This window comes from Melopsittacus undulatus, chromosome 8 (genome assembly GCF_012275295.1).
Source record: "Melopsittacus undulatus isolate bMelUnd1 chromosome 8, bMelUnd1.mat.Z, whole genome shotgun sequence".
Taxonomy (NCBI): domain Eukaryota; kingdom Metazoa; phylum Chordata; class Aves; order Psittaciformes; family Psittaculidae; genus Melopsittacus; species Melopsittacus undulatus.
The window spans coordinates 14,628,922-14,654,238 of record NC_047534.1 but is presented as its reverse complement, the minus strand read 5'-3'; the positions used below and the strand labels follow the sequence as shown (position 1 = coordinate 14,654,238).

The 25,317-nt window shown below is 38.0% G+C and overlaps 1 protein-coding gene across 1 annotated transcript in view; it reads left to right on the top strand.

Moving 5' to 3' along the window:
* GRIN2A (glutamate ionotropic receptor NMDA type subunit 2A) overlaps positions 1 to 25,317 on the top strand; it is a 169,105-nt gene that overhangs the window by 122,451 nt on the left and 21,337 nt on the right. Inside the window, exons 8-10 of the mRNA XM_005150701.4 lie at positions 3,088 to 3,213; positions 6,442 to 6,671; positions 13,177 to 13,337. Of these exons, the coding sequence (XP_005150758.2) occupies positions 3,088 to 3,213; positions 6,442 to 6,671; positions 13,177 to 13,337 (517 nt within the window). The remainder of the gene's footprint in view (positions 1 to 3,087; positions 3,214 to 6,441; positions 6,672 to 13,176; positions 13,338 to 25,317) is intronic.

Here is a 25,317-nt window from a genome sequence, read left to right as displayed (position 1 = left end):
GATAGTATCTTTCCATTTCTCTAAGTCATTGACTTGTAAAGATTATTCATTTTTTAAATTGCTGTTGCAGCATGTTGAAATTATCATTTGAACTATAAGTACTGCAGTGCTTTCTAAATGTGCTGCAAATGCAGTTGATTTTTACTATAGAATCTGCTTACCTCTTAAAAACCTGCTTACAGCAACCATCAAAAGAGGCAACTTTTGCATTTTCTACAACATATTTCTTAGATTTCTAAAATGCATTTAATGTTATTTGTTCAGTTGGGTGAACATATAATTCAAATGGTAAATAGCCCCATCTCATAATGCTCTATAGAATAACATTACTTTTGAAGAAATCTGATTTTTGTAGCAATAAATCAAGTCTGTGCTGTCAGAAGTATGTTCTGGCTTTTTACACATAAATAAAACTTCCACTTTACTGGAATTGACTGTATATTTTGAGTAGTAAGATGCTTTGCCATGCAAAATACTATCAGCCAGATAACTGAATTTATTCACAGACTGATTTTGTTTCAGTTAAGTGAATGTCTATGAACAGAGTCATTTTACATCATTCTTTTAAAATATTTTTTTTAAATCTGTCAAATACAGTGTTTTTTTTTAATAGCACTTGATGACAGCTAATGAAATACCTACTATGAATGTAGACCAGTACAAGCTTTTGTCTGAATTAGATTTTCCATTAAATTGTTGTGTCCAGTAGAACTGCTGGGCTGACAGCCTTTTCCTCATTTTCTGCTGTGTTCTGATGTCGGTGTCTTCTTCAAATGAGAATTTTATCCACATTAAAATATTTTCTTATTGTACTACAATTCATATACGCTTGATCAACAAATGAATTATATAAAGATTCTGTAGACAGACAAAATTCAACTTTATTTAAACAAACAAAATAAGGAAAACCTCAGTTCCAAGTATTTATGTTTTTAAGAGGGTGAGAATTCATAAGTGAGGTCAGTTTTCTTTTGTGGAGGCATTGGTAGAATAGGAAATCTATGCCCCTATTTATTCTCTGCATTTTCTAAGTACTGTTTTTGATGGAAGGTAAACCTCCAAGTTAGTGGAGTAAGGTATGTTTTTCAGTGTTCTCCATTGCCAATCATTTGAAATACACACTGGCAAGTCATACATTAGTATTTTTCTGCCATATCATAGCTTTACTAAAACTTCTAAAACCTGCTGCTTGCCGGAGGGAAGTTCTCTTTGTGCCCTTTGAGAATCAAAGAGCAGTGCTGAATGTGGAATGTGATCTCTAAGATGACAGGAAAATCGACTTTGTTATTCCATTGATTCTGTAGTTGTTCAGCCTCGTTGCTTGCTAAATAGCTTTTTATTTTTCTATTGCTTCTTTTAATCCTCCACCTAATTTACCAGATTGCTGAAATTATTAAAGCTTTCTGCTTAAACTGTTATTTGTAGCTCACTTATTCACACCTGCTTCTTTTGCCCTTTGCCTTATTTATTTTGACAAATCACCATTGCTGCTTCTACACTGGTGCTTTTGATAAGAGTTTTATCAACTTGCTTCCTTCAGTCAGAATGTTGTCAAAATTGTATAATTTTATGTGTATTCCAATTTAATCCAGTTAATACATCAATTCATATAGTATTTGTTATTAACTATTTTGCTACATTATACCCTTTATTTGTCTGCATCTGACAGATCTTTCTCTGCCTTTGAAGAATTCTGTTATTTTGCTAACTTACTATTCTCTTTGAACAAACAATTACACTAGTTGAAAGAAGATATTTCAATGCTTGGGCCCAAATTATTATACCTCATTCTAGTTCTGAGTGAATCATTCATGCTAACTTGGGCAAGGTTCAGATTATGCTGTTGGATTTAGCACACCTCAACTCTCACCTATAGTCATTCCCTGCAGTAGTGGAAGAATTTTTCAGTGGTTCAAATTTTAATTTAAGTCCAAAGAATGAAGAAGTTAGGATGGAGGAACCTCCTCATATTTCAAACACAGGCAAAGAATTGAAACACACTAATTTCTTCTTATTTCAAGTGCTTCTGAGTCCGTGATAATTTGAAATAGCATATTAAGATTGTTTTCCTCCCACTTTGGAACACACTCATGCTTTTATTTTCTATCAAAATTAGTATATAAAGTGCCCTCACATAAGTTGATCTGGTAAAGAGGTATGACTGCCATACAAAACATTTCATACATATATCCTTATACTATGACAGCTACCATGACAGCTACCACAGGAACTCCTGAAATGACAGAAAAATTGTGAATTGGGAAATGTGATATTTAAGAACTTCGTGTTACCATATACAAGATCACATATCCTTACCACATCCAGTCCTTTCAAAAAGTTAGTATTTAGTCTGGTATTTGAAGCTGGGTTTAGATTTCTGTTCCAACCTATTTCTTTCACTTAAACCATGGTTTTCCTCTCTTTCAATCTGACTTTCAGTTTTCCATAAAAAACCTTCTGATTTCAGAAATTTGCTTCTGGATGAGAATGAGACTTTCAAAAGGATATGTTTGCAATTGGCAAAAACAACATCTTTGTTGCAGGTAGATGAAAGTAAACACAAAGAGGAAAAAAAACCCAAAACCAACTGAAATTAAAAAAGTTAGTTTGAATGCAGGTATTTAGTTTCCTTCTGTGACACTTTTCGTTGGCTAGATAATGTGAGTCTACTTCACTCAATTACCAGATGTATTAAGTATATGCTTAATTGCTTTTGCTCTGCAGAAACAGTTATCATGGTTTGACCATTCTGTTAATAAATGCATGTCACACTGTTTAGAAATGGACTGTAGGCTGAATAAGTAGTGAGTCAAACCACTTATTTGCCACTCAAGAGTCAGCGAAGGCTTTGTCAAGAAAAAATGTGCAGCCTTTGTTTTTGAATTGTAACCTACATTTAAGATTTTGATTTCATGAATTTTGGGTAATACGCTAATAGCAGTTCTTCATATATTCGTACTTAGTTATTTGCTGGCATTTTTATTCATAAAAGCTAATTTAAAGAAAACTGCTGGAATTGCCTAGTCAAAGACATTAGAATTCTTGGACTGGTTTAATGAACTATTTCTCTTGTGTGTTTTGCTGCAGAGCCTTTTAGTGCTTCTGTCTGGGTGATGATGTTCGTGATGCTTCTCATTGTGTCTGCCATGGCTGTCTTCATATTTGAATACTTTAGTCCTGTAGGATATAACAGGAACTTGGCACAAGGGAGAGGTAAGCTTTGCATTTTACACAACCCTAGAACTATAAAATAATCATGTATTTTCTATCCCCTGCCACCCATCTTTTAAAATCCCGAGAAATGTGTTCTAGGTGGCCTTACTTGAGCAGTAAGATTGGACTAGATAAACTCCATGATCCCTTCCAGGCTTAACAATCAACCATTCTGTGATTCTGTGAAAATAATAAACATAACATAGGAATAAAACAGTGAAAGCAGCTACTAAACTGTTTGTTTGTTGTAGAAAATATGGTTTCTTAAGGGCTTATATGCTCATGTTTGTATTCTAATTAATTAGGATCATCCTATAGAAGGGTAAGTGATACCAGGGAGCTGGATTCAGGCAGTATATGGTTAGTACACTGTATCACTTGCACTGTGCCAGCTTGAAAAAAGCATTGAAGTTCTACAGACTCATGACACTTACACATTCACAGTTAGTACAGAGAAAGTGATCTAATCTGGTATGGAGGATGATCTGGTAAAATAGCAGTTGCTTTGTAAATAGATTTATATATTCCCTGCAAATGGTCTGATGAACTCAGCCTTGAAATGAAGCCACTGGTAGAAGGGCATCACTTCTTCCTGTGTAGCATCATTGGTTATAGAAACCTCAATTTCAAAATATACCAGCACAGCAAATTTAATACACAGCTTTCCTCTCTCAGTGAAAGTTGCAGTTGTTTATTATTAACACTTTGACCTGAGAATGAGGATTCCATGTATTGTGGTGCCCTCATACTTCCTTTTCTTTACTAAAGAGTACAGCCTGGTTATAATTTCTAAATTGTACTTGCTTTATTTTATAACAAGAGATCTTCCAGCTTGGTGAACATAGTTCTGGGAACTATTGCAAGCTAATGGTTTCTTCTAGATTATGATTGGCCTGTTCCCTGAAAAACGGTATTGCAATGGTCAGATAATGTTATAATTTCAATAAGATGGTAAATGTGTAACTTCTGTCCAAAATAAATACTATGTTTAGGAGTGGGATATTAAAGGTGGGTAAAGTCACTGAAGATCTAGGGGTAGGCTGTTCTTTTCTGTGCCACTTCATGTGCCAGAATTATTTGCTGTACTTACAGCTATGAAGGCATATTATGGTATCGTAATGCAGGTATAGAGGCTTGCCACGAATACAGCTGTTGTTCATTTGAAACCTGGAAGCTTAAAGTAAATGGTAATCTTTATGTAGATTACCCCTTTCCCTAAGCATTTTTGGCAGGATGAAGCTCAATGGTAATACAATCTCCAGTAGCATGAACAGAACTTTAGACTGCTTTACTGGTATATATTTTCCTTATCACTGTTGCTCAGAAAATACCTATTGTCTCTGTATCAGCTCAGTCTTAAATGGTTCTAGAAGGTAATTTCAGGAACCATTCACCAGCTCCATTGCATTTACTTTACTGCACTCTTCTTAGCACTGCTGCAAAATAGGAAAAAGATGACCTAAGATGTAGTGCTTGATTGCACTGTGAAAGATTTGCACTGTATTAGAGTGTTTCTATTGAAATTATAACATGCACTAAGTATGCCCACTTTGGGTTTTATTCTTTTATTAATAATTGGATTATTATTAAAATATAATTATAATAATAACTAAATCTGAGTTTGTAATGTGCATCTCCTTGGCAAAAAAGATGGAGCAGGGAAGGAGGTAGGATTATAGGTGTCTGCATCAGAGCTTATTGTCTGCATTGCCATTTAATTGAAAAATAGACACCTATAGAAAGGTTAGATGAGTCACAGTCAGGGGAGGCCTGTTTCTTTCTTTTGAGGATAAAAGAGTATAGATGGTGAGCAATATGTGATATCTGCAGTGTACTTACCCAGGTCTGCCTAAGAACAAACTTCCCTTTTGTTGTCGTTTAAGCCCAGTTGGTAAGTTAGAACCACACAGCCGCTTGCTCTATTTCCCTATTCTCCCTTCTGCTCCTGGAGGGAAGGGAAGGAGAATCGAAAGAATGTAACTCCCATGGGTTGAGATAAGAACAGTCCAGTAACTAAGGTATAACACAAACCACTACTGCTGCCATCAATAATAATAGTGATAAAGGAAATAACAAGGGGAGAGAATATGATTGCTCACTACCCAGCCTGACCTGAGCAGTGACCTGCGCCTTTCAGTTAACTCCCTGCAGTTTATATACTGGGCATGACGTGCTGTGGTATGGAATACCCCTTTGGCTAGTTTGGGTCAGGTGTCCTGTCTCTGCTTCCTCCCACCTTCTTGTGTCCCTCCTCACTGGCAGAGCATGAGACTGAAAGGCCTTGGTAGGAGTAAGCATTATTTAGCAACAACTAAAAACCTTAGTGTGTTATCAGCACTGTTCTCAGGCTGCAGTAAAAAATACAGCACGGTACCAGCTACTAAGATAGGGAAAAATCACTGCTACAGCTGAACGCAGGACACCTTTATTCACACAGGGCTCTCACAGGTCTTTTAAGTGGATAATAGCATTGCTAATCCACTTCTGCTGCTGTGTGGGCATGAGGGCATTGTGCTGATGACTTCTGCTTGCTCTGGGATTAATGAAAAGCTGAATGCAAACAGGGATAACAAAAATTACAGAATGATCAGCTGGGAGAGGTTTTTACCTGTAATGACAACATGTTTGAAGCCACAGAACTGACTCTGAGCATGTGAGGTTGCCAGAATCTGGTTTGCTGTAAGTCACATATCTATACAGTCAGCTTTTCTGTGTTGACTTACTGATCTAGCCTCTGAGTGAAGTTGCTTAATGTAGGTGATGTGTAGAATGATTCACATCTTTTAATCTTAAATATGTTTACATAAACTTCAGAAAGCATAATATTAGAAGACTGAAGTACTAGAATTGAATCATTAAGACTTAAACCCACAGTTTCTCATTTTACATGTCGGCTGAAAGGGGCAGTACTGTGGCTCCTACCTTGCTGAAGAGACATAGCAGTTTGCTTCTCCTCCAAACTTCTGCTTTCCATTTGCATTTTAAAACTTTTTAACTAAATGCCACATAGAAAAATGTTGAATTATTTTTTAGAAATGTGGAAATGAATGTCATTATAATAGAGTACCTATGGTAAATCCCTTCATTCTGCTGGGAGTACACTGAGTATGTATTGAAATATTCTTTAACCATGTTAAAACCATGTGAGCAGTTTGTTGTTATTATGAAGGCTATCTTGCCAAGGTTTAACTGAACTGCAACTAAAATAATGTCTCCTTGCATTTACAGATCCCCATGGACCATCCTTTACCATTGGAAAGGCAGTGTGGTTACTCTGGGGCTTGGTATTCAACAACTCTGTGCCTGTGCAAAACCCCAAAGGGACGACAAGTAAAATCATGGTGTCAGTTTGGGCTTTCTTTGCTGTCATTTTCCTGGCTAGTTACACTGCCAACTTAGCTGCCTTTATGATTCAAGAGGAATTTGTTGACCAAGTGACTGGACTGAGTGATAAAAAGGTAGGTCTTCAGCTCAAAAGAGGCCAGTGCCCATTCTTCAATATCCTCTACAACTTTGTGCTAAAAAAATCCTCAGAGCGAATAATAAGCTAAAACTGGATGACTTCATTGTGAGTGTTAGCCTTTACTAAGAAACCTAAGACGTAAAGTATTAAAATATTAAACTATTTTCAAAGTCTGAGTTGCCTTTTCAAAAGCAAGTGCATTAATTGAAGAGTACCTTAACTTTGTGATGGAAGGAAATTCCTGGTTGATTAAAAAGAGTGCTTCACCAATAGACAAAAGCTTGAAAATTGTAAAAGTTGGCTTGAATGAAGAGAAGGCATATTTAAAATTATTTGACCATCTCTCTATGGAATATTAATAATATATTAATTGAAAAATTAAGCATAAAACAAGCAACTGTCCAGTCCAGTAATCATCAGAAGCTAGTTAATGCTCCTGAAAAAAAATGTCTTTTTTCTTTTTATGTAGTGTGCAAGGAAGTTATAGAAACAGCTCAGATTTAAAGTGGTGTCAGCACAAAAAAGCAGAGAAATAACAAAAATTGATATTGTCTTTTTGATTTCTACGTAGTATGCAAGGAAATTATAGAAAGAGTTCAGATTTAAAGTGGTGCCAGCACAAGTAAGCAAAGAGAAATAACAAAAAATGATACATATTGTCTTTTTGCATGTTTTTGTTGCATGAAATGGCAGGAGGAAAAACAATTGTAAGAAAATTTGAGGGTTGGTGTTTTCACATGAAAGTAAGATGTAAGCTATATGGGATAAAGTGCAGAATTTTGATGTGTTTGTGGAAGATGCTTTCCTAATTTAAGAACCTTTATGAGGGCTTCACTTTGACAATTTTACTCATCAACGTAGACTCTGATAGTTTACTTAAACCCTGTTTGGGTTTCACACAAACTGACAAATAATAAATATGCTTATTTTTCATTTTGTTCTTGCTTGACTGAACTTGCTTCTCCTGAAAGATACTCCCCAGAGCTTTGTGAAATTTAATCAATAATGTTATACATCAGAAACCTAGCAATTACTTCTCTTTTATTTCATTTGTTTGACTGCTTTGTAATAGTGCTGGTGCTTGGAGAAATTAAAGCCCATTTGCAGAATGATTGTTGTGATGAATATGCTCCAAATACATAGAGGGCACGCTGTTTTCAAGTTTGTGCCCAGCTGTTTTAAATTGAAGCTAAATATCGACATTAGAAGTAATGTTTAAATGCAGCATACCACAGGGGAAAATTCCACAAGGGGTTTCTCTCAAAGGACAGCAAAAAAAAGGAAATTGTTATTCTAAAGAAGGCAAAAGCTCAGATAGCCTTTAGTCTGGTTTTTGTTTTAACTGCTTTTTATGATCAGCTTTTGATTGATTGCCTGAAGTATCAAAGTATGAATTGCAATCATGGCTAGAGGAAAGACAGATAAAAAGAAACAAAAAATGGTATTTTGTTTTTATTAAGTTTTTTTTACAAAGCTTTTGAAAGAGTATCAAGATTGTTAAATATGCCTTTATTTTAAGACAATATTCTCAGTAAGCGACAGATAAAAGGGGCTCTTCTCTTGATGATTAAAAAAAGGAATTTGAGAAATGTCTTTCTCCTGTTTATAAAAAACTTTTCCTAGGAAGTCTTCTTGGGTTTGGCAGGATTTGGCTTGCACCTGGCACAGCACTAGCATCTGGGTCTGCCAGGACACCCTTACTTCCCTTTCATTGCTGGCTGTTTGCCATTCTCACCTATGTGCTGGGAAGATGTCTGTATTTGCTCTGTAGCTTTTGGCTAATAGCTTCCTTATTTTTGTTATTTGTTTATACTCTTTGTTCAGTAGGATTTTATTTCCACAAATATAAGCAAAATAAAACTAGAAAAATACTTGAATCAGAAAATACCATCTGTTTTTATGTGGTCTGCTGATCATTTATTTGATCTGCCACCTTTGGTTTTATTTTACGGTTCTTTGGCCTGAAGCACTGAGATGAATCAGGGTTGCCATGCCTTTTCTGATTAAACTGAACAAGCCAGAAGCCCAAAAAAGCAATGAGCCATTCAAAATATTATTCTTGTTGTGCACAGGTTTTGCCTCTCCACAGTCCTGAGGTTTCTCAGTTAGGAAAAGTTCAAATACTTAAAGGATAATTTATGGGAATGTAACCCAATTCATGGTAAATTGTTTTTCTCCCCTCTTTGCCTTGTTGCTGCAAAGCTACTGGTAAGAGAGCAGTTCAGGAATTTGCAACCACTTTTACTGTTGTTCAGCAGGGATCTCTGACCCTTGCTGCAAGCAATGCAGCAGTAGGCAGAGACCAGTGAGAAGGGACAGAAGTATTGGTGAAATTATTTTGAAATAAGTAACATGCAGAAGTTTAATACATTTTTTAAAAAAGTCTGAGCTGGTAAATCAGTTTCCATTTCTCCCTCTCCCCTTTTTCTTATTGCACAACTGAAGAATCAAGCTCTTTTGTCAGTGTTGTGTTGTCAATGCATTAAAGTATTCCCAATTAGAGATACTGGAGATTCTCAGTCCAGCTCTGTATGACAGACTGTAGAGAAGAGAAGCCAGGAAAATCCCTTCTGTCTCTGTGCAGTCAACCCTGTCCCTCAGCATTTGACATCTTTCCACTGGTTCACCAGGTTTGCTGAACAGGTGATAATGTGCAGTTCATTGCTTTAAGACAGCTCAATAGTTTGCTCAACCTTCTTAATGTTGCTAACACATTTCTGAAAGCCATGCCATCTATGTTGCACCAGAAATACATGGCACAGCATGTACTGGAGTTACTAGGGGTAGGTGTTCATAAACTCAAATGATTCAGAAAATGAGAAGAAAATTATATTTTGACATTCCTGTGTACGTAAAAGATTTTCTAAAAGCTTTGTGTTCGTAGAAGGGTACAGAAAATGAGGCCAAAAGTAATCAGCAAAACTGGTATATGTAGCACTTGTAAGTTTTGAGACTATTTAAGCCCTTTTCATGTGATGAAAGAGTGACAAGATTACTAAGGGAGTGTAGGTAGCAGTGGACAGAATTGTCTTGCAAAGTATTTATCTGCTGTGATTCCTCCAGAAAGTCACATTTTAAGAAATGCCCCATGTACATGTGATCTAGGGGATTCTCTTCAGCCTTAACAGGAAACCCTAATGATCCCATTTGCAAGTTCCTTATTTTTGCAAGATTACAGTGTTCTTGTAACCTTGGCTTTATATTTTTGCGCAACAAGATATCACAAGATCTAGAGTTACTGAGAGATATGAAGCAGAACAGGCAGGCTGAGGCTGAAAGGCAGCACGGATCCCATATCCCAATTTCTTATCCAAATCCATCTTGCTAATTCAATATTAGATCTTTACGGTGCTTTCTGAGGGTTGTCAGGCACAGATATTAACTGCATTTCAGTACCTGATGATTAGAATAATAGTCTCGGAATTACTAATAGCTATATTTTTCAAAGATCAGAAATCAGATTGTCAGCATTGTCTGGTAAAAGAAGAAAGGAGAGAGCTCATATATGGGTGCTTTTCTATCACTCCAAACCAGCTGTAATTCCTGTTAAAATCTATGTTACAGAGGGAGAATATTTACTATTTTCTGCTATTTTAGTAGTGTTTTCCTGAGAACAACAACAAATAACTGCTCCAAATACCAGCTTTTTCAGGCAAGCATGAAAATCTTTGGATTAAGTCAGTATTTAACGTTTGTGAAATGTGAAACTGTTGTGAAACAGTAAATACTTTACTGACTTAATGAGATTGTCAGTTCTGTTGGGTTTTGTTAACTGGAGTTGTTCATTGTTTTGGAGTTTTGTTGCCATGTGCCACAATTCTAGCAGCTGGCAGAGCATGGGGAAAACAAGAACTAAAGGGTCAGTCTAATATCAGTAGATGTCTCCAGAATTACAGTTCAAGCAGGGGGGTGTGCATACAGTTTAAGGATTTTTTAAATTATTTTTTTTTTAAACTTAACATTTCAGAAAATGTTTAGGAAATGAAATTGCTTCCTAGCAGACATGGTGCCTCTTATTTCCCATCATGGAGCTTCACGGAAAATGAAACCATTTAGAGAATTGATCTTTTTTTCTTTCTTGTTCTGTGCCAGCCACATAGCTCTTCACTGCAGTCACAGAGCCTATGTGCTTCTCCAGGACATGTCAGTTCATAGAATATAAATTTAGAATTCTTGATGAGAGCTTTAGACACCTTAGACACAAGTGCAGTGTAAGTAAAAAGATTTTAACCCCTTTTTTCCTTCTCTTCAAGTAGTCTGTGAGCAAGCAGTAGTAGCAGAAAATTGTTTCAAAAAAATTCTCTCCTGTGACTTAGAATTCATTACTTGGGTGTCTTTTGCCAAGAAATACCATTCTGTGGATGGTGTTTGGAACTATTTATCTGCTTGCTCTCCCTGTGATCATTGAATGAACTGGTCCTTTCATTAATCTCTGCTTTCCTGCAGAACTATTTTTGTTTTCCATTAATATATAATTTGTGACAGATACCTCAATCCCCTCAACTTTTCCTATGGGAGGAAATACCTCCCAACATCTTAAACTCATCTGGATGTTCTTCAAAAGTGAGACTATTGAGAACCAAAGTCCATTTCTGAGTTAGTAGGATAGCACCCTAATCTCCCTGTTCTCCTGATTCCCCTGCCAAGGAATTGAGCTTGCAGAACACACACCACAGCTCCATTTCCAAAAAATGCCAGCTGGATGAGCAGCAGCAGTTTTTACAGGTCTGGAAATCAGTGTTGTTTCTTTAGTTGATTTTTTTCCAGTTCTGTTGACTAGTAAATTTGATACTAGGAGACTCTGGAGCCATCTCACTACATTGGGGATTCATTATCTATAGATTTAAATGAAGTTAATAGCAAGCTACATCTGGACATATATTTAAGAGCAGGGTTTGTTTCAGTGCTGCATAATAAACTCAAAAAAAGAGGTAGCAAATATAGACTAAGAACCATGACTAGCATACAGTGTAATTTTAGTGCATAGGTCAATTAGTATGTGTAATGCAGAGGCAAAGTAGTAATTTAAACAGTAAAGCTGTGAAAGGGGAAATGAGGAAAGTAAGACATCTGTTAGCTAAACAAACAGAGAAAAATAGAGTTCATTCCTTTATGCTTTGTCAAAATATGCTTAATTAAAATGCAGCATTTAATTGTAGTTCTGTAACATGAAAATATTGTTGCAGCAATAATTTCACAGTCAAGGTTTGATGGAATTGAAAACACTCCCATTTTTTTGTGTAAGCCTATTTGTAGTCTCTTTGCAGATTGGCACTGGATCCTGGGAAGTCTTGATGCCCTGGGACCAAATGTTAAAAAGAGAAGTTTTACATACGTAGCCCAAAGGAAGCAGCAGCTGTACAAATATTAGCTGTCTCCTACAGCACGGGGTATTTAGATTTCTCTTCTAACTTCAGCAGTAAAGCCAGAATGCACTTTACCGTGGAATTCACGAGTGACTGCTTTTATCAATGCTCAACTGAATTTCCTCATTAGCCAATAGCTCCTCTAATTTGAGTGGCCTTTTAAAATTCTTTCTTAAAGAGACATTTTAGTTTAATCCTAAAGTGTCACTTGGTATTTAAATGGAGATATAGAAAAGATGCATATAAAATTTTTAGGTCTGCTGAAAAAGGTTTATGTGAGATAATCTGAATGATTTCCAAATTTGAAGGCTCAGTGTGTCCTGAGCTATTGTGATACCTTTGCAGACATTTCCTGGCTTGTTTGTGCTGATGCAATAGTGAGATAGAGACTAATTGTAGGATAAACCTACATGTCCACAAGCATGTGGTTTGTAGTTTTAAATTGTAGGAATAAATAGGGACTAGGATTACAGGTGTGAGAGCTTCAGAAGCCCTTTTCATGTCAAATTATGTAAATGCTGAGCCCCTCGGGAAGATGCAGGAACTTTTATTCCCTTGAATCGTGGCAGTGGAAGGAAAGGTAGCTCTTAACCTTGCCCCTCCCTGCATACAAGTTTCCTAGGATCCCCTGCACCCCCCCCTAGGAGCAGTGCCTCAGGCTCAAGTAATGCAAATGATCCTTTTGCCTTCTTTGTGTGGAACCCCCAGTGCCACAACTGAGATAGTGTGAAATGACTATCAACAAAATCCTGTTTTCTTTTGATTGCTGTTTACCAGTGTATCTGCTTGTAGTCTGTGTTCTCTAGGGAGATGATGACAGATAAGGAGCATCTTCCAACATGTCATTGCTTCAGTTTCTGCTGTCTTGCCATATTACAATGCATGGGAAAAGTTCACATTAAAGGTTCAAAATTAAGCTGGTTTTACTTTGGATGTAAATGTTGCTGTAAGTTCAGTTTGTGTGAAGACACAGTTTCTGGTATAATCGAGCTGAATTAGCCCACAGCATTTTAGTAGATAAAATTTGAAGTGGCCAGTCTGGGTTTTTTTGTTGATTTTTTGTTTTGAACCTGAAGTTGCCTTTCTTCACATTTTGAATGCCTGAAGCACTTTGCTTTTCTCTTTTCTCCCTAGTTTCAAAGGCCACATGATTATTCACCTCCTTTCCGATTTGGAACAGTCCCAAATGGAAGCACAGAGAGGAATATCAGAAACAACTACCCCGATATGCACCTTTACATGACAAAGTATAATCAGAAAGGAGTGGAAGATGCCTTGGTCAGCTTGAAAACTGGGTGAGCTTTTTTCCATGGATTTCAAAGAACACTATTGACTTTGCAGTCACTGAGGAATATTGATCTCTACTTACAGGGATGCTGAACAGATTGATGTCAGGCACGCTGTGTAGTACATGGCTCTGTGCATGCAGTGTATAGCTACCAGTAAGGACAATGATTGCCTGTGATTTGTATGACTAATTTAAAATTGCATGGAAGCTTCAATGTCCTATGTCAGATAGATTCAAAGGGCAAAGTTCTCAGATTCAAAGAGAGATGATACAGATAGGCCTTGACTTGTGTGTGGGCTCAACACAGACTGTGATGTTTTGCACAGTTCCTCATTTTTGCAGAACTCTCTCTCTCATAGGAATGTGCTTTCTCAGGGTGAATTTCTGACAAAGCTTCTTTGTCCGGCCAGTGTACAATTGTTATTTCTTTTCAATCTCCCATACCTTTGGTGTGCTTTTAGATCCACTCTTACATTTTCTTCCCTCCTCTAATTAGCATGACCCTGTACATTTACTGTGACATCTGAAATATTGACTTTGATCTTTGTAAAAGCTGTTGAGATGAGATAGTCTCAAATGCAGTCTAATGCCTGCTTCTGGCAAATATTCTAGCAAATATTATTGTCTTTCTTCCTTAAGATCTGAGATTTAAACTTGTCTGCCCTCCATCCTTTTCTCTAAGTAGCCCATTCTGCCTACTTAGAGACTGAATTCTCATCCTTAATCCTCAGAAGGTATGAGTAACTCTACTTGTATCAGTATTCATTTGCGTGACAGGAATGTGTCAGCTCTGGTAATTTTTTCTCAACATGCAGTCTTGATAATAGCATGGGTATTTTTGTTAATAATACTGCATTACAACAATCATAATTTATTAATATAGATTGTTCAGGTTTGTTTTATTTCAAAGTGAGAATGCCAAGTTACCCACAGTGGATTCCAGTCCATCTACTCCAGTGGCTGTTTCAAGGAATGTCTCACCTGCCATTATTTATGGTGAACACAGGACATAGTTCTTCCTATACCAAATCAAGCTGTTAGTTTTGGTCCTTTTTGGGGAACTGCTTGTCCTTTTAATTTTCTCTGTTCTTCTAAGCATGTAGGGGATTGTAACACATATGAGTCCCTGAATCTTTCCTTAGAGTACAGGTTCTCTTCTTTGAAATGTAATACTTCCTATTGTTTCTTGCTCTACTGAATCCACATTGTCTGGACTGTCATCACTGCTCAAAGCATCCTCAACTGGCAGTTCTCAAGCACAGTTTGTCCAACCCTGATATAGACATGTAACATAACGAGAGATGAATCACTCAGGTCTTCCAAACTGGAGGCAGAGCTCTTGTTCTGACCAAGGCTGTGCAAGTCACGTTTCCTGGGTGACAGCTAAATTATGCATTATAAATAGTCAGCTGAATGCTACCATTCCTGCTGTGATTTTTTTAAGAAGCTGTCCTTCAACCATTTTCAGGGCTTGTTCAGTTGGATGGATTTATTTAGACAATGTATATTCCTTGTTCTTTTCACTAATCATTTCTGCTACTGGAAGTCCTGAAATATTGCTGTTAGCTTTAAAATTGTGCCACCTGCCAGACACTTGAGCATGAAAAAAAGGTGGGCATGGAGGGTGTGCTACCTGACTGCGGGGGAGTTCAGGACTGTCATGGGTTCAGCAGTAGCTCATGCTCTGCCAGGGAGGAGGGAGAGATAGGGCACCTGGTCTGGGCTAGTCGGGGAGGTATTCCATACCACAGCACGTCCTGCTTGGGGAGGGGACTGGAAGCTGGCTAGGAGGGGAGGCCTCGTGGCGGCGGGTGCCGTCGTATTCTCTCTCCCTGTTTGTCTCCTCTAACATTGATTTGTTATTGGTACCGGTAGTGATTTCTGCTATACCTTAATTGCTGGACTGATCTTACCTCATTCCGTGGGAGTTGTATTCCTCTGGCTCTCCTTCCCATCCCTCCGGGAGTGGGAAGGTGAGGGGGGGGGGGGGGGGGGGGGGGAAACAAAGGGGGAACTGTGCAGATTTAGTTTAAACCTCGACAAGGACATTCACTAAAACTCAGGCTCGCTGCTCTTGTGCCAGCTGCTGCTCTTCCTCGAAAACTTCAGCCCTTTTGACAGCATAGGCTATTCACTTTTTATAGGTTTTCTTTTTTCCGTGCTGTAGCTCCTTTCCTCTTCTAAGTGATTTCTCAGAGTGGACACCCCACGTGTCTACCTTGCTCCCATTTCTGTAGCAGATGGTGCAAGTGCGTTGCCATGTGCAGTGCTTTCCAGATCAATATAAGTAACTGCTACATACAGCTGCGCTCTGTAGCATTTTGTCTTCAGGCACCTACAGAAGGATTAAACAGCATGCCATCAGCTGCTTTCAGACTTACATCCTCCAAAAACAGAATTTTTCACTTTTTCTACCAAATTTACTATTCTGTTACTCAATATGCATAACTTTTTCCTCATTTTTTGTATGCCTATACTGTATCTTCTTCCTTTCTCAGGAATTATTTGACAAGATTATTACTCTCTTCCATGTAAAGTTTTGCCCTTTCATACTTACCCAGACTTGATCAAGCTTTAAGCTTTCCTACTTTGCTTGATCCCATGACTTTTAATACGTTGCCCCATGGAGCATTTTGAGGATGGCTTATCTCTCCTTCCTCAAACTGCTTCTGCTTCTGAGTAAATATATAATTTCTGTTTTTCTCTACAGTATGCATGTGTTCTGCTTACCTTCTTAGAGCTATTTTGGCTGTTTTCATCTTTATCTCTGGTCAAAGCTATTCCCGTACCTTTATTTTTTTTTCATCCTCATCATTTGTAGCATACAAGAAGTCATTTTTCTTACATGTGGTAAAGCTTGCTGCTTCAGCACAGCTTTTGGAAGATGAACAATCTAGTAATTATAGAGTCATAGACTATAGACCTGGACAGGACTTGTAAGGATTGTCTGGTTGATAGCTGCTGCTGTGAGTCAAAATAAATAGTAGCTGTCTTATTCCTAAAGAATGTTTGTATAACCTGCCGTGCATAGTCCCACTTTTAAAACTACTTTTGATTAACTAAAGACATAAAATTTAGTCCATTTTGATTCCTTATATATAGTGTTTGATTCTAATTTTAAGATGGAACAAAAAAAATGCCAGCAGTCAGGCAACACTTAATCACTAAATAATGCTGCACACATGGCATCTGGTCTAAATAGAATCAAACTATCAGGTAGTCTCTTGTCACTGTTCAGTCTGGTTATGCTGTACCTCAAATTCTTACATCTTTCAGTCAGCTTTAATTAATGTTAGGCTCCTGATGTGTATTTGGAATATCTTGAACTTTGAGACCATCATGTTTGCATAGAGTTGTTATTGAGTTGAACTGGAAGGAGAAAGTGGGAAGGAGACAAACATAAAGCTTCAGACGCACAGATTTCTCTAAGAGCTTTGCTCTTGAAACATGCATGTGTCCTCTTCTTCATTCTGAAAACAAGGTAAAAAACAAACTGGGTTTTTATCTTGCTTCTCACAAGAAGCAAAAAATCAGCTTCTTTAGTCCAGTTGTGAGCATGCCTAGGAAAAACTTCAAGAACAGAAATACAAATAATAATGTGTATAAAATAAATTATGTTCCTGCTTTTATTTCCTGATGTGGTGTAGGGGTTAAAAAAGTTTTGTGCTGTACATGTAGAGATGAGTGTGCACAGATCTTGTTGCCTTGAACAAGATATCCAGCCTCCTTCTATTTTTGAGAGGTGAAGCTAATAGTGTTTCAAAAATCAACTTAGAAGGAAAACATCTGCTTTTGGGTTTGTTTTCTTTTGTTGTTGGCTTTTTTTTTAATTAGAACAAATAACTTCACTACCTGAGCAGCAGTCTTGGACCTGCCTTGTTTGATTAGCATCAAAAGTGTGTGAGGTCATTCTAGAAAGGAATGAACTGGGTAATGCTGCAAATCAAAATGGAAGAAATTTTTGCTTTAGACTGACACTGATATTATACCTACTCTTTCAAGTGAATCCCCATGGTGAGGTTCATTGCAGCTTACTCATGAACGCTTGTTGCTGTCAGTGGTGAAGGCAGATTTATCAGCTATATTAGGTTTCACCCTTTGATAAGAAATCGATCTTTGTTTCTGAAACTATTAAAAAATAAGTATCTTAAAGTCTCAGTAATATTTACCTCATGTCAATAGTAATCTTATTTCTGAGATTCACACACACAGTTCTTAAGAGAGCTACTGAGGCACCGTTTGAACAGGAGAACTTTGTATTTATTAATTAAAGATATTGGTTTGCAACCAGGCCTGTTAAAAGGGAGCAAAATTAGGGTTGTTATTGAAGTGCTACTTCATAATTTTCAAATGACAGCAAAATGCTGTCACTTCTTCAATGCAATTTAGTACTCTTAGTAAGTACAATTGTACAAGCTTGGCAAACAATGTACTGTTTTTTTCCTAAATTTCATGCATGTAAGGGAGCACCTGGACCATATTTGTTGTGCTACCTGAGGAGCTTCAAGTTCCTCTTTAGGTAGGACTGAGCAGCTCAGGAGTTCTCCAGAGCATTTTGTTCCTTTTCCTTAATGAAAACAGAAATGGCAGTTATTTTCCTGAGCATTATTCAGACAAGTCTGTAACACATCAGCTATTGCATTCTTGGTGATTGAAGTCCAGCTGTGTTAGTGGCTCCTCTCAGTTCTTTAGATGTTTATTGGTCAAATAACACTCTAAAAATGCATTGTGAGCATTTCTGTCTATGCTGTGTTTAATTAATCTACATTTCTAGAACCCTCTATTCCAGAGGCACAGATCTGTTGACTTTGCTTCTTGAAAAGAGAGTTATGTCTTTGCATAGGAAGCAGTTAATTTTTACAGTGGCTGTTTGGGTTTGTTTGTTTCTCTTTGTCTTGTTCTATTTTTCCAGAAGGGGTTCTAGATAAAGAATGCAATTTTTCTGCAAGCAAAACACGGTTACCTGTTGTAATTCCTGGGTGTGAGTTGTGTCAGCTCATAGCTGTTGAGCTTGCCTGTAGTGTTTCCCTGTGTATGAGTGTTCTGCTGTAAAACTGTCACAGTGATAAAATGCAGTGGCAGTAAACCTGAAATTCATTTCATGTTCCCACTTTTGCCACAGTTTATGTACCCTGAAGTATTGTCTGGGATTTAACTGCTAATGGCTGAAATTAGAAAATGTAACTGGGAGAGGCTCTTCTTACCATAGAGAAAATGGGAGACTTTCACTTGCCTATTGCCTGTCACTTCCTTTCTAGGAAACCTGAGTAATGATGGATCTCTTGTGTTCTATGGGCAAGCCACCCCTTGTACAGCTGCAGACCCCCTCGCTGCTGGGAGCAGGTTTCAGGTTTTATTTACAGCCACAGCCATGCCTGTATATTAAGGGATTTGCTACTAAAGTTTACTCAAGGCTCCATCTGCCTTCCTATTAAAGATTGCTGTGCTGGGTGGTTTATACCCATCAAGTTTAATACCTTATTCCCCAGTCATCTGTGCTATAGTGGCAGAAATGTAAAGCTTCTTGGAAGGAATGCTGTGGTGACCTCACCATGCGCTGCCAGAGCCTCACAGGCCTGATGCAGTGAAGTATCACATCCAAGCTGTCCCCTGGGAAGATGCTGTCAGCCTGCAGGCCTGTCCGGAGCTGCTGGTCACTTTGATAAGAACAGGAGAGTGTTCTGTTCCTCAGCATCTTATAATGACAAATAATAATGCTAGAAGAAACACCTGAAAGGATCTAAATGAACAGTGTGAATGGCATGAGGAGCTGTTTCCTCCCACAAGCACACTCTCCCCTGTGAAAACAGCGCTATGATTATTATTTTTTTAGATTCCAATGGTACTAAGAAGAGAAAGTGGAAGAGATACCCCTAGGAGGCTCTGATGCCCTTTTACCCCTCGGTCTCTCAGTTTGTTGGCCTGAATTGGATTTTTGTTGTGTTTACAGCGCTTATAAATTGTATCCAAGTCACAGCTTTGCACAGTCTGTTATCTGCTGAACAGATAGGAGCTGGTCAGAGGCTGTGCTGGCATCTTCTGCAGTGGGGCACAGGCATAACCAGGAGGTAGACATCTCCATTTCTGTCTGCTGGAACACAGATCACTTGTGCCCAGCAGGTCCTTCTGTTAATTAGGGCTGTCAATTAAAGTGGTGGTGTGCCCAAATTGAAAACAAACCCAACTTGTCTTCTAGGCAGCCAGCTGACATCTCCACTTGGATGCAAAAGCAATGTCAAGTGTTTGCAGTGTTTAAAATGTCTTTTTTTATGGAAAAAATATCAGAATAGTCATCAAAGGACAATATTCCCATTTTCTATTCTTTCTGTGGTTCATACCTTTTCACCTAAAAAGAGAAGGGGAAGCTCTAAGAGAAATTACCTCTTTGAGAGAAAAATAATATATTTTAATTTTTCAGAAAAAAAAAGCAGATTTTCTGCTTTGTAGTTGGAGTAGAAATAGAGATGTTAAATACTCTCAGAAGTTGTTGTTCTGTAGTTCTCTTTAGTGCTGGTAGGTTGAAATAATCACAGCTTTAGATCACTTAAGGTCGTTTGCTTGTTTAAGTAAAAGTGAGTATCAATCAATCTTTGCTCTCTCCTCCCTGTCTTAGTGTCTCTCCCTGTCTTTTCCCTCTTTGGCCCCAGATCTTTGTAAAGTTTGGTAGTGATGGATAGAATATTGCAGTTGTGGAGTTGAATTGGCATAGTTACTTTCTGGAGCTGTTTGTGAATACCAAAACAAGCAAACTCAGAAAGAAACAGAAGGAATTGGTGGAATGTGAATAATCTGTGAGCTGTTAAACATGATGGGACTTAATACAGCTCATGAAATACCCATTTGCCTGAAGCTAAGAACATGTATTCAGGGACAATACCATCCATACATGCCTTGTTTCTTTTATTCCTCCTTAAGCATTTATTGTTTGCTAGAGTCATAGATCATCTGGGCCCAAGTCTAAGCCAGTGAGGATCTACTGCCCATGCGTAAGTGCTCCTAACCATGTGTACCTCTGGGGAAACTTGTAAGTCAAGCAGCACTGAACAGAGATCCAAAACTACCTAGGAGAGCTGCCTGGTCCTGCAGAATGTCTATTTATCCCGGTACACTTTGACAGTAAGTACTAAATTATTGTACAAATACACTTTCCTAAAAACCATCTGCAGGAGTTAACAATGTGAGTAGCAAGTTTCTTCCTGACATTCTGTAAAAAAAACCCCAAAATCTCTGCTAAACAGTTTGGCCCATTCAGTACATTCTCTCCTGGTTGACTGGGTTCAGGCAACTTCTGAAATCAATAGCTTAATTTAGTTTGACAGCAGATGGCTGGGGTAACTAAATTTCAATTTAAATTATGAAGCTTTCTTTTGGACTTCAATCTAATATTCATTTTGGTGATCATTCTAATACTCATTTTGGTGATCATTCTAATACTCATTGGGAATGATTTTCAGTTGGTGTTACAACTGTAGTCACCCAAGCTAGGAATTGGAAAGCTGGTTTGCAACTGGGCAATTGCTCTTTGTGCCAGAAGACTGCAGAGATATGAAAACATTTACATTTGCTGTTCTATCTAGGTGCATTTTTTAGAAGATCTGTTCACTAAAGTATCAATTCTGAAGTCTAGTAGCTTAAAATAAACGTGTGCCTGAAAATGTGTGCCTTTCCTGCTTCTCTTGCTAGAGTTACTGCTACAGCGAACAGAGTGCAGTTGTTGGACTATGAAGTGCCACCAAGCTGGCAGCACAGAGAAGGATTTCCTGTGGCATCTCCATTGGTGGCAGGATTTTCTGGCATCGGTTTTTTTTCTGATGGCTGCTCCCTGTTTCCCTGTCACTTGCCATGCTTTCAGGAAATGCAGTTATTCTCCCATTCTTGACATTCTTAATGGAAATAAGATAAATGTGCTGAATTTTTAGGAAACACAAAAAGCCCCTTTCTCTCATGTTCAGCTGATCTAGAGCAAGTGGCCTCTAGGAAAGAAAATGGTTTAAAGTAATTTATTTCTAGTTCCTTTACTCAGTACCTGAGTGTTCTTATATTTTCTTTGGAGAAAAAAAAAAACCCACCCAAACCCCCAAAAACCAACCCAACATCAACAAATGATTTTCTGCTGTATCTGTATTACCATTTTTTTAGGTAATGCAGTTATCTATCCTATGTCTTTAAATATGCCAGAGTACCTGGAAATAGAATGAACAAGTGAAAGTAGCTATATCCTACTTAACCTTTCTTCTTTTGAGAAGAAGATATTCTAAGTCTTAGTATTCATTTGATTTGGGGGGGAGGTCAGGTGCTTGGTGAACTTGGTGAAGCTGAATTTATCCTTCATTATGCTATTGTAACTGGGACAAAACCTTTACTTTAAAAATACCTTCCCCCTACTTGACTTTTTGAATGTGTTTTGATAAACTGAGGCTTTGCATGTGCTTCATTGCTTTACTTCTGAGACCTGAAGTAGAATGCCATTCTGTTGTATGAATTAATCATAAAAGGCACACTAAATTTTCCATTAGTTTGTTGCTAAGGAAAGGTTACAGGGACTGGGAAGGTGGGTGAACAGAGGGGTGGTGGATGGGAGCTCAGGGGGTGAAGAGGGTAAAGATACCCACTCAGGTAACCACAACCAAATGATGCAAGAAGATTCACAGCAGCTCTTCTGTCAGCCTGAGATTGCCCTGACAGGTGAGGTGAAGCCTCCACAATCTCTGACAACAGTGTGAAAGTCTGTCAAGGCTTGCTCTTTCACATTCTGTGTCTACATTTTCTGTGTGAAGATTGAAGTGAGGACAATTTGATCTGGGAGAAGAGGTGAAAGTGCATTCCCTGCTAATGAGTTCATCATTTAAATGAGTTCAACTATGCCAGCCTGTGTTGTTGCAGGGGGGTGGTGGTTAAATTTTTCCCCTAATGAATTGGCAATGTCAAGATGTCAAGAAATCCACCCAGTGTGTTTGAATGTAAGGTCTGTGTGGAGCTGTTTGAACATGTGCTAAAAGATAAAGTCACTGCTGGAGATCAAGTGCCATCAGGTAACTGGAAATGCATTTTACTCAAACCCAAGTAAATGAAGTCATCAGTCCTTCATGCTGAAGGTTAAATATCTGCTACTCTTGCTGCAGCAATAGCAAAGTGTCACTTTAGAGCACTTCCAGTGAAGTCTTCTCTTCAGAGCAGCCTTCTTTCCCTTTGATTTCTGCAGCATCCCATAGTGACCTTTTGGCTAGATACTCTGGATAGAGTTTGAGATGCACAAATAACATTGTGGCTTGCATTGTGCACTCTTGACATACTTTCTTTTATCCCTTCTGTGCAAGAGAAGGGATAAAAGGTAAATTATTATTAATACATCTGTAAATCTGTAGTGTAAATCCATCACATTTTAAACCCAGTAGTTTTGCACTTGCTGCCTTCCCAACAATGGTATTCATGATCTTAAAACATATGCTTATGTTTAATCCATCCTTTACTTTGTTGCCTAATATCAGGCTATAAATGCTATTTTAAGGGTTATATAAGGTATCTATTCTGCAGACTCTGCAATTTATTTTTTAAAGCAAAAAAGCTGAAAAGTAGAGCGTTTTTTTCAGAATGCTTTGAAAATGGTCTGTGACTTTCCAAAATTATGCTTAGGGTATAAAGCTTTAATAGGTAAAAGTGTTTTGGATGGAGGGGATGAGAGTAAAGAGGGGAGGGTGAAGGTGGTGTTTGAAGTATTGTTTGAGGATTAACTTGCAGCCTGGCATTTGTTAAAAGAGTAATTTCAGATACTGTGCTTTCAAAAGACACAACAGGTATGACACTTGGTGGGTCATAGTCTCTTTTGCATTTATTTACTACAACTTCGTGGAAGAGCATCTCTTAGGTTTTTAAGTCACCCAGGCAAATTTGAAAACTAGATTTGATTTCATTAACTGCCTTTCTCAAAATAAAATGTATATAGTTCATTATGAATAATTATTCTTACATATGTAATTCAGTTTTAATTTTTCAGAATAAGACTCAGAAGGTGACTATTTGGGTTCAAAGTTCTTTTCATTAAAGATAATGCTGAAAAATCATTGTGTTACAGCTGTTAACAGTAAAACGAAGTGCAAACTGCTGTGATGGTACAACTCATGTATACATGGATTCTGGTTTAGTGTAAGTCAAATCTGTGTTAGTAGTAATAGACAGCTTTTGTCTGGCCATGAAAAGAATCTCTTTGGGGTGTTAGAAAACAGAAAGAAGAGCGAGAGAAATTGATTCTGATGTTAATGTCCTGGATCTGACAGATGAACACTGCTCTACATGGTCCCCATTTTAGCAAGAAATTACTTCTGTTGTAGATATTCTATGTTTGGATTTACTGCGGTAGTTGAAAACTAGAAAGTGACTTCAGTCATGCTCCAGTTTCTCTGATCCTCAGTCAAAACACAGCATTATTTATTCCATAGACTGCAGTGCTTGACAAGAAAATAGAAGAACATGAATAAAGAGGACTGCATTAAAGCATCCCTCTCGTTTTCTGAATTCTATTGCATATGTCATAGCAGGACACAAAGTAACTGAAAGAAATTAATTTCTGGTGTGCTGCATTACTGGCTGTTTCTCCAGACTACTGAGCAGACTGCCATTTTCCTGTTGTTCCCTCAAGAAAACAAACTTGCTGGAGGGTCATGTAGTTGGTTAAGAAAGCAAAATAATACTTTCTAAGTGAACCATACTTCTGCTGTGAAGGAAGAAACAATGACTAATAAAGGACCATTTTCCTAACCCTGCTTTCCTATTTTGATCATAGGAATTTGATGGTAAGTATGAGCCAATAAAAAGACGGGGGAAAATATAGGGAAGCATTTCAGCTTTTTTGAAATTACTTTTCTATACCTTTTCCTCTAACTTTAATTTTCTTTACACAGGCATTTTTGAACGTATACAGCAACACTTTAGATAATGGGTTTTTTTTGCAGTAGCTATTCTGATTTCTCAGCTCTTATACTTCTTGGTTTCTCATAAATGTTTAGGTACAACACTGTCCACATCTGTTTTTCACAGATCTCCCACTTCAAATTATTACATTCAGTAATGCACTTTTGGGTATTTTTAGAACTATTACAATTCATAACTCTGTAACACCTGATGTTCTCCTATTTTGTGTGAGCTAAAATTCTCCCTAACCCCTTTCCTCTTTGTGCTTGCTAGGTAATGAAGGACATTTGCCTTTGTACTCTCATATAAATATTCCAAAATGTTTATTTTCCCTCCTACCCAGTATTATTGCAGTAGTTCCAAGGAAGTTTACAAACCTGCCAGTTGCTCAGATGAGTCATAACACTGTAGTTCTGTTCCTCTGCATTCATTAAAGATGCCTGATGCATTTGGCTACTTCATGGCAGTTATAAATCTTGTTTCTTGCTGCATTCCAGTTTCTGTTGTTCTCTTTCATCTTTCTAATAATTCTTAGCAGTTTATATAAACCTACACAATGTGGCAAAACTTTTTGCCCCCTGAAGTGGCTGCACTTAAATGACAAATTGATTGATTCCGTTTTACATGCCCATGGTTTGCAAGAGTCTTTGAACCTTTCTTGACGGGGGGTGCTGTACTTGGTGCCTGTAACCTGTTCCACTTCTATAACTTAAATAGCAGAGCGGTCAGTGCTCAAATCAATGCAGAGCTTCTTAGCTGTCTAACACAGATGAATTTCCTACCACAAGGACAAAGATGCTGGGGCTTGCCAGAAAAAGAAGAGAAAGAAGGACAGGGTGAGTGGAGCACACATCCAGGCTTGCCAGTCCTGCCTTGAGAATGAAAAGACAGAGATGGGCTGCTGCGCCCAGCAGTCACTGCCGTACACACAGCTTGGCTCTTCCGTCAGTGCAAAGCAAAACAGCAGATGTATCTTTTCCCAGATAGTCATAGAAGGAAGGGAATTCCTCTGTGGCCCCAGCAGCCTGCTGCCCTGTGCAAATGCCTGCTTTGTGTGCTTCCAGACCTTTCACTCGCTG